At 49.4% G+C, this 10,003-nt stretch overlaps 1 protein-coding gene across 1 annotated transcript in view; it reads right to left on the reverse strand.

Moving 5' to 3' along the window:
• Window positions 1-8,557, reverse strand: part of LOC116982232 (zinc finger protein 850-like) — a gene marked incomplete at its 3' end in the record, with an annotated part of 210,034 nt that extends 201,477 nt beyond the window's left edge. Inside the window, exons 1-2 of the mRNA XM_033035517.1 lie at window positions 7,546-8,557; window positions 7,227-7,313 (exon numbers count right to left, since the gene is read on the reverse strand). Of these exons, the coding sequence (XP_032891408.1) occupies window positions 7,227-7,313; window positions 7,546-8,484 (1,026 nt within the window). The remainder of the gene's footprint in view (window positions 1-7,226; window positions 7,314-7,545) is intronic.
• Window positions 8,558-10,003: the final 1,446 nt, after the last annotated feature.

Consider the following 10,003-nt stretch of genomic DNA (forward strand, 5'->3'; position numbering starts at 1 on the left):
CTGGGAGGATGTGGAATCGATATGGGTAGAGCTGCGAAACACTAAGGGGCAGAAAACTCTAGTGGGAGTTGTGTACAGGCCACCTAACAGTAGTAGTGGAGTTGGGGATGGCATCAAACAGAAAATTAGAAATGCATGCAACAAAGGTAAAACAGTTATAATGGGTGACTTCAATCTACATATAGATTGGGTGAATCAAATTGGCAAGGGTGCTGAAGAAGTGGATTTCTTGGAATGTATGCGGGATAGTTTTCTAAACCAACATGTAGAGGAACCAACAAGAGAGCAGGCTATTCTAGATTGGGTAATGAGGAAGGGTTAGTTAGCAGTCTTGTTGTGCGTGGCCCCTTGGGCAAGAGTGACCATAATATGGTTGAGTTCTTCATTAGGATGGAGAGTGACATTGTTAAGTCAGAAACAAGGGTCCTGAACTTAAAGAAAGGTATTTTTGAGGGTATGAGACGTGAATTGGCCAAGATAGACTGGCAATTGATTCTTAATGGGTTGACGGTGGATATGCAATGGAAGGCATTTAAAGACTGCATGGATGAACTACAATTGTTCATCCCAGTTTGGCAAAAAAATAAATCAGGGAAGGTAGTGCATCCGTGGATAACGAGGGAAATCAGGGATAGTATCAAAACAAAAGATGAAGCGTACAAATTAGCCAGAAAAAGCAGCCTACCAGAGGACTGGGAGAAATTCAGAGTCCAGCAGAGGAGGACAAAGGGATTAATTAGGAAAGGGAAAATAGATTATGAAAGAAACCTGGCAGGGAACATAAAAACTGACTGCAAAAGCTTTTATAGATATGTGAAGAGAAAAAGATTAGTTAAAACAAATGTAGGTCCCTTGCAGTCAGAAACAGGTGAATTGATCATGGGGAACAAGGACATGGCAGACCAATTGACTAACTACTTTGGTTCTGTCTTCACTAAGGAAGACATAAATAATCTGCCGGAAATAGCAGGGGACCGGGGGTCAAATTAGATGGAGGAACTGAGTGAAATCCAGGTTAGCCGGGAAGTGGTGTTGGGTAAATTGAATGGATTAAAGGCCGATAAATCCCCAGGGCCAGATGGGCTGCATCCCAGAGTACTTAAGGAAGTAGCCCCAGAAATAGTGGATGCATTAGTGATAATTTTTCAAAACTCTTTAGATTCTGGAGTAGTTCCTGAGGATTGGAGGGTAGCTAATGTAACCCCACTTTTTAAAAAGGGAGGGAGAGAGAAAACGGGGAATTACAGACCAGTTAGTTTAACGTCGGTAGTGGGGAAACTGCTAGAATCAGTTATTAAAGATGGGATAGCAGCACATTTGGAAAGTGGTGAAATCATTGGACAAAGTCAGCATGGATTTATGAAAGGTAAATCATGTCTGACGAATCTTATAGAATTTTTCGAGGATGTAACTAGTAGAGTGGATAAGGGAGAACCGGTGGATGTGTTATATCTGGACTTTCAGAAGGCTTTCGACAAGGTCCCACATAAGAGATTAGTATACAAACTTAAAGCACACGGTATTGGGGGTTCAGTATTGATGTGGATAGAGAACTGGCTGGCAGACAGGAAGCAAAGAGTAGGAGTAAACAGGTCCTTTTTACAATGGCAGGCAGTGACTAGTGGGGTACCGCAAGGCTCAGTGCTGGGACCCCAGCTATTTACGATATATATTAATGATTTGGACGAGGGAATTGAAAGCAACATCTCCAAGTTTGCGGATGACACGAAGCTGGGGGGCAGTGTTAGCTGTGAGGAGGATGCTCGGAGACTTGGATAGGCTGGGTGAGTGGGCAAATGCATGGCAGATGCAATATAATGTGGATAAATGTGAGGTTATCCACTTTGGTGGCAAAAACAGGGAAGTAGACTATTGTCTGAATGGTGGCCGATTAGGAAAGGGGGAGATGCAACGAGACCTGGGTGTCATGGTACACCAGTCATTAAAAGTAGGCATGCAGGTGCAGCAGGCCGTGAAGAAGGCGAATGGTATGTTAGCATTCATAGCAAAAGGATTTGAGTATAGGAGCAGGGAGGTTCTACTGCAGTTGTACAGGGTCTTGGTGAGACCACACCTGGAGTATTGCGTACAGTTTTGGTCTCCTAATCTGAGGAAAGACATTCTTGCCATAGAGAGAGTACAGAGAAGGTTCACCAGACTGATTCCTGGGATGTCAGGACTTTCATATGAAGAAAGACTGGATAGACTCGGTTGGTACTCGCTAGAATTTAGAAGATTGAGGGGGGATCTTATAGAAACTTACAAAATTCTTAATGGGTTGGACAACCTACATGCAGGAAGATTGTTTCCGATGTTGGGGAAGTCCGGAACAAGGGGTCACAGTTTAAGGATGAGGGGGAAATCTTTGAGGACCGAGATGAGGAAAACATTTTTCACACAGAGAGTGGTGAATCTCTGGAATTCTCTGCCACAGAAGGTAGTTGAGGCCAGTTCGTTGGCTATCTTTAAGAGGGAGTTAGATGTGGCCCTTGTGGCTAAAGGGATCAGGGGGTATGGAGAGAAGGCAGGTACAGGATACTGAGTTGGATGATCAGCCATGATCATATTGAATGGCGGTGCAAGCTCGAAGGGCAGAATGGCCTACTCCTGCACCTATTTTCTATGTTTCTATGTTTATTTGGCGAATTCAATGTTCATGTCATTGGGCTGTAAGCTATGAGGTGCTGTTCCTTCAGATTGCGTGTCACCTCACTCTGGCAATGTAGGAGGCCCAGGACAGAAACATCAGTGTGGGAGTGGGAAGGGGAGTTAAAATGGTTGGCAACCGGGAGATCCAGCAGGCCTTGGAGGACTGAGCACACGTGTAGGGTGAAATACACGCCTAGTCCTGATACAATAGACATTAAACAAGAGACAATAGGTGCAGGAGTAGGCCATTTGGCCCTTGAACCAGCACCACCATTCAATGTGACCATGGCTGATCAGCCACAATCAGTACCCCATTCCTGCCTTCTCTCCATATCCCCTGACTCTGCTATCTTTAAGACCCCTATCTAGCTCTTGCTTGAAAGTATCCAGAGAACCGGCCTACACCGCCCTCTGAGGCAGAGAATTCCACAGACTCATAACTCACAAAAAGTGTTTCCTCATCTCCGTTCTAAATGGCTTCCTCCTTATTCTTAAACTGTGGCCCCTGGTTCTGGACTCCCCCAACATCGGGACCATGTTTCCTGCCTCTAGCGTGTCTAAACCCTTAATAATCCTATGTTTCAATGTGATGCCCTCTCATCCTTCTAAACTCCAGAGTGCACAAGCCCAGCCGCTCCATTCTCTCAGCATATGACTTCCCCATCCCAGGAATTAACCTTGTAAACCTACGCTGCACTCCCTCAATAGCAAGAATGTCCTTCCTCAAATCAAGGGACCAAAACTGTACACAATACTCCAGGTGTGGTCTCACTAGGATCCTATACAACTGCAGAAGGACCTCTTTGCTCCTATACTCGACGACTCTTGTTATAAAGGCTACCATGCCATTCGCTTTCTTCACTGCCTGCTGTACCTGCATGCTTACTTTCAGTCACTGATGAACAAGGGCCCCCAGATCCCGTTGTACTTCCACATTTCCCAACTTGACACCATTTAGATAATAATCTGCCTTCCTGTTTCTGCTACCAAAGTGGATAACCTCACATTTATAACCATAACCATATAACAATTACAGCACGGAAACATGCCATCTCGGCCCTACAAGTCCGTGCCGAACAATTATTTTCCCTTAGTCCCACCTGCCTGCACTCATACCATAACCCTCCATTCCCTTCTCATCCATATGCCTATCCAATTTATTTTTAAATACCAACGAACCTGCCTCCACCACTTCCACTGGAAGCTCATTCCACACCGATACCACTCTCTGAGTAAAGAAGTTCCCCCTCATGTTACCCCTAAACTTCTGTCCCTTAACTCTGAAGTCATGTCCTCTTGTTTGAATCTTCCCTATTCTCAAAGGGAAAATCTTGTCCACATCAACTCTGTCTATCCCTCTCATCATTTTAAAGACCTCTATCAAGTCCCCCGTTAACCTTCTGCGCTCCAGAGAATAAAGACCTAACTTATTCAACCTTTCTCTGTAACTTAGTTGTTGAAACCCAGGCAACATTCTAGTAAGTCTCCTCTGTACTCTCTCTATTTTGTTGACATCCTTCCTATAATTGGGCGACCAAAATTGTACACCATACTCCAGATTTGGTCTCACCAATGCCTTGTACAATTTTAACATTACATCCCAGCTTCTATACGCAATGCTCTGATTTATAAAGGCTAGCATACCAAAGGCTTTCTTTACCACCCTATCTATATGAGATTCCACCTTCAAGGAACTATGCACGGTTATTCCCAGATCCCTCTGTTCAACTGCATTCTTCAATTCCTTACCATTTACCATGTACGTCCTATTTTGATTTGTCCTGCCAAGGTGTAGCACCTCACATTTATCAGCATTAAACTCCATCTGCCATCTTTCAGCCCATTCTTCCAAATGGCCTAAATCACTCTGTAGACTTTGGAAATCCTCTTCATTATCCACAACACCCCCTATCTTGGTATCATCTGCATACTTACTAATCCAATTTACCACACCTTCATCCAGATCATTGATGTACATGACAAACAACAAAGGACCCAACACAGAACCCTGAGGCACCCCACTAGTCACCTGCCTCCAACCCGACAAACAGCCATCCACCATTACCCTCTGGCGTCTCCCATTCAGCCACTGTTGAATCCATCTTGCTATTCCTGCATTTATACCCAACAGTTTATTTTATTTAGCGAATGCAAAGTCCTTTAGCCAAGCAGTTGCCTCTTGAACAAGCACACCGTGCGGTTGGGCTGCTGCCCCATTTGTGAAGGCTGGCCAAGCAGGGGCCTTGTCCAGTCCTGAATAGCAAAGAAGATCAAAGCCATTGATGGTGTATTGGCCCGCTTCCTCTGTGCCCAACGTGAGTCTCTTGGAGACAGATGACGTCGATGGAGTGTTGGTGGGCGAGGACTTCGATGAGGTGTCACTTGGCTGCAGAGAGGCCTTCAACATTCAGTTGTAGTATTCGGAGAGCAGGTGCAACTGCTAGGTGCTCTTGAGGCTGGTCGTTGTTGCTGCTTTCGGCTTTGGGATAATGACTAGGATTCTTTGACTTGGCTCTCAGGCGTCGTCTTGTAGAATTTAGTCTGCTGGGAGGATCATCGGCTTCCCCAGGCGAGCCTGGGTACTGACGGGGGGCGCGACGAGAACGCTGATCCATTGCCCCCCACCCAACAGTTGAACCTTCTTAACCAACCTTCCATGAGGAACCTTGTCAAAGCCTTACTAAAGTCCATATAGACAACATCCACTGCTTTACCCTCGTCAATTTCCCTAGTAACCTCTTCAAAAAATTCAAGAAGATTAGTCAAACATGACCTTCCAGGCACAAATCCATGTTGACTGTTCCTAATCAGACCCTGTTTATCCAGATGCTTATATATATTATCTCTAAGTATCTTTTCCATTAATTTGCCCACCACTGAAGTCAAACTAACAGGTCTATAATTGCTAGGTTTACTCTTAGAACCCTTTTTAAACAATGGAACAACATGCGCAGTACGCCAATCCTCGGGGACTATTCCCGTTTCTAATGACATTTGAAATATTTCTGTCATAGCCCCGGCTATTTCTACACTCACTTCCCTCAATGTCCTAAGGAATATCCTGTCAGGACCTGGAGACTTATCCACTTTTATATTTTTCAAAAGTGTCAGTACTTCTTTTACTTAGAAACTCATAGTATCCATAGCTACTCTACTAGTTTCCCTTACCTCACATAATTCAATATCCTTCTCCTTGGTGAATACCGAAGAAAAGAAATTAAACATTAAACTGCATCTGCCCACTCCCCCAACTTGTTCAAGTCGCCCTGCATTCTCATAGCATCCTCCTCACAGTTCACACTGCCACCCAGCTTTGTCTCATCTGCAAATTTGCTAATGTTACTTTTAACTCTCTTCATTGATGTATATTGTAAATAGCTGCGGTCCCAGCACCGAGCCTTGCGGTACCCCACTAGTTACTGCCTGCCATTCTGAAAGGGACCCATTAATCCCTACTCTTTGTTTTCTGTCTGCCAACCAATTTTCTATCCATGTCAGCACTCTATCCCCAATACCCTATGCCCTAATTTTGCCCACTAATCTCCCATGTGGGACCTTATCAAATGCTTTCTGAAAGTCCTGGTACACTACATCCACTGGCACTCCCTTGTCCATTTTCCTAGTTACATTCTCAAAAAATTCCAGAATATTAGTCAAGCATGATTTCCCTTTCGTAAATCCATGCTGACTCGGACCGATCTTGTTACTACTATCCAAATATACGGCTATTTCATCTTTTATAATTGACTCCAGCATCTTCCCCACCACCGATGTCATGCCTTTCTCTCTCCCGCCTTTCTTAAAAAGTGCGATAACATTAGCTACCCTCCAATCCACAGGAACTGATCCTGAATCTATGGAACATTGGAAAATGATCACCAATACGTCCACAATTTCTTGAGCCACTTCCTGAAGTACCCTGCGATGCAGACCAATAGGCCCTGGGGATTTATCCGTCCCATCAGTCTACCCAACAACATTTCCTGCCTAATGTGGATTTCCATCAGTTCCTCCATTACCCCAGATCCTCTGGCCACTACTATATCAGGAGTAGTGGGAGGGGGGGGTGGAGAAAGTTGGAAAGGAGAGGTGGGAGTGGTCACCTTAGATTCCCTTCCCTCTACAGATGCGGCCTGACCCACTGAGTTCCTCCATCGCTTTAGAGGGAATGGACAGACAACGTTTTGAGTCAGGACCCTTCTTCAGACTGAGTGGAGAGGGTGGGGGAAGGAAGCTGGAAAAGAGAGATGGGGGCTGGACAAAGCCTGGCAAGTGATAGGTGGACACAAATGCTGTAGTAACTCAGCGGGACAGGCAGCATCTCTGGAGAACATGTATAGCTGACATTTCAGAGTGCTGGAGTAACTCAGCGGGACAGGCAACATCTCTGGAGACAAGGAATGAGTGACGTTTCGGGTCGGCACTGAAGATGGGTCTTGACCCTGAAACATTACCCATACCTTCCAGCATTTTGTGTCTACCTAAACAGCACTTATCCACATGGTGGTGTGCCAGCAGGCGTGGGCAAAGGCCTTGCCGCAGAGTGGGCAGACGAAGGAGCGCTGGCCGGTGTGGACTCGCCGGTGCTCAAGCAGGTGGTCAAGCCGGGTGAAACCCTTGCCACATTCAGCGCACACAAAGGGTCTCTCTCCGGTGTGTAACCGCTGGTGCTCCTGCAGCCCCCGTGCTCTCTTGTCACAGTGGGAGCAGCTGCTCGCCGGCGTGGGTCCTCCGGTGCTGCCGCAACCCCCGCGAGCTGTCAAACTCCTCAACGCAGTACAGGCAGTCGTAGGGCTGGCCACTGGTGTGCACGCGCTGGTGAGACAGGGTGCGGGAGGCCATGGCAAAGCGCTCTCCACACACCGGGCTGGGGACGGGACGGTCGCCGGCGTGCACCCACTGGTGGGACAGCAGCTTGGAGGAGCGAGTGAAGCCCTTGCCACACTGGACGCAGGTAAAGGGGCGCTCGCGGGTGTGGGTGCGCTGGTGCTCCAGCAGGCTGCTGGACTGAGCGAAGCCCTTGCCGCACTGCTCGCAGGTGTAGGGACGCTCGCCGGTGTGGGTGTGCTGGTGGGACAGCAGGCCAGTGAAGCGGGTGAAGCCCTTGCCGCACTGGGCGCAGGTGTGGGGGCGCTCGTCGGTGTGGATGCGCTGGTGGGTCAGCAGGTGACTGGACTTAGTGAAGCCCTTACCGCACTGGGTGCAGGTGTAGGGACGCTCGCCAGTGTGGGTGCGTTGATGCCCCAGCAGGTTTCTGAAGCGGGTGAAGCCCTTACCGCACTGGGTGCAGGTATAGGGACGCTCGCCGGTGTGGGTGCGCTGGTGGCACAGCAGGTTTCTGAAGCGGGTGAAGCCCTTGCCGCATTCGCTGCAGGTATAGGGCCGCTCCCCAGTGTGCAGGCGCGTGTGCACCTTCAGGTCTGGCGACGACTTGAAGCCTTTTCCGCAGTCAGAGCAGGTGAAGAGCCGCTCACTGCTGTGCACCCGCCGGTGCTCCTGCAGCCCATACAACCGGGTAAAGCTCTTGCCACAGGCGGAGCAGCCATAGGGCTTCTCGCCCGTGTGCACTTGTCGGTGTCTCTTCAGGTTATTCGCCATCTTGAAGCTCTTGCCGCAGTCGGAGCAGGTGAAGGGCCTCTCGCCGGAGTGCACGCTCTTGTGCCGCTGCAGGTTTTCATAGCGGGAGAAGCTCTTGCCGCACTCCGAGCAGTCGAAGGGGCGTTCTCCTGTGTGCACCCGCTGGTGGATGTCCAGCAGGCTCGGGCTCTGCCAGGCCTTGCCACACACATCGCACTCATAAAGCTTCTTGTTGTGCCCCATCATGTGGTCCTCCATCGAAGCTCAGCCGCACACCGAGCAGATGGGGGGGGGGGGGGGGGGGCGCTCACCGGCACCCTGGCAGCCTTCAATGGCCGCTAGCGTCCCTGTCTCTCCGTCCACAGCAACGGCTCCTAAACCCTGCAGGAGGGGAACACAGAGGGTCAACAAGCTGGCAAACAGGACATTACTAGCATATTGGGTGCGTTTATGACGGAGGAAACCTATATAATTACGCGCGGCACAGTGATGCAGCGGTACAGTTGCTGCCTCACCGCCAGAGACCCGGGTACGATCCTGACCACGGGTGCTGTCTGTGCGGAGTTTGCACGTTCTCCCCTTGACCTGCGTGGGGTTTTACTCTGGGTGCTCTGGTTTCTTCCAACATTTCAAAGACGTTCAAGGTTGTAGATTACTCGGCCTCCGAAAAATTGTTAAATTGTTCCTAATGTGCGTAAGATAGTGCTAGTGTATGGGGTGATCGCTGGTCGGCGCGGACTAAACCAAAGAAGGGTCTCGACCCAAAATGTCACCCATTCATTCTCTCCACATATGCTGCCTGACCCGCTGAGTTACTCCAGCACTTTGTATCTATCTTCTCCACAGATGCTGCCTGACCCGCTGAGTTACTCCAGCACTCTCTCTCTGTCTGTCTGTTTCTCTCTCTCTGTCACTCCCTCTCTCTCTCGGTAACTGTCTCTCTTTCTCCCTCTCTCTATCTCACCAGGGCTGCGAACTCTCACGCTTTGAGCGTGAGAATCACGCATTTGAACAAACTCTCACGCCCTCACGTGGATCAGAAATTTCACACGCTCTGTGGTGAGAAATTCTGTGATCAAAGAAAATGTCAAAACTCAGATAAACTGCATGGTCCGCGGGTGTTGGAGAGCCGGGGCTGAGGGAGGGATGGGAGCAGAACCAGTGGCGGGAATAAAAGCGGGGATCCGGGGCTGGCGAGTCGCTCGCTGCAGCTCCGGCCATGGCGCAGTGCAAGAGTCCCGGGCCGTCGGAAGCGTTGCACAGCTGCCGTGAGAGTGTCTGTGCCGAAGGGACAGACTCTCAAAGGGAGGTGGAGAGAGAGTGAGAGAGGGGGGAAGGAGACAGGGAGACAGTGGGGAGAGAGAGGGGTGAGAGGAGGGAGGGGAGAGAGGGGAGAGACAGAGGGGGTGTGAATGGAGAGAGAAGAGGGAGAGGGGGGGGAAGAGGGGTGAGAGGGAAGAAAGGGAAGAGAGAGAAGCGGTGGAGGGGGAAAGTGAAGGGGAGGGAGAGGGGGAGAGAGTGAAGAGGAGAGAGAAGAAAGAGACGGGGAGAGAGAAAGAGGGAGGGGAAAGAGGGGGAATGGAGACAGAGGGGAGAGAGAGAGAGAGGGGGGTTGAGAGAGAGAGCGGAAGAGAGGGGAGAGAGAGGGATGACAGTGAGGTGAGAAGGAGAGAGGTGTGAGAGGGGGGAGGGAGAGAGAGGGTGCATGAATGGAGAGAGCGAAAAGAGGGAGAGGGGGAGAGAGAGGGGAGTGAGGTGGGAGAGGGGGAGAAGTGGG

Source organism: Amblyraja radiata, chromosome 16, assembly GCF_010909765.2.
Source record: "Amblyraja radiata isolate CabotCenter1 chromosome 16, sAmbRad1.1.pri, whole genome shotgun sequence".
Classification (NCBI taxonomy): domain Eukaryota; kingdom Metazoa; phylum Chordata; class Chondrichthyes; order Rajiformes; family Rajidae; genus Amblyraja; species Amblyraja radiata.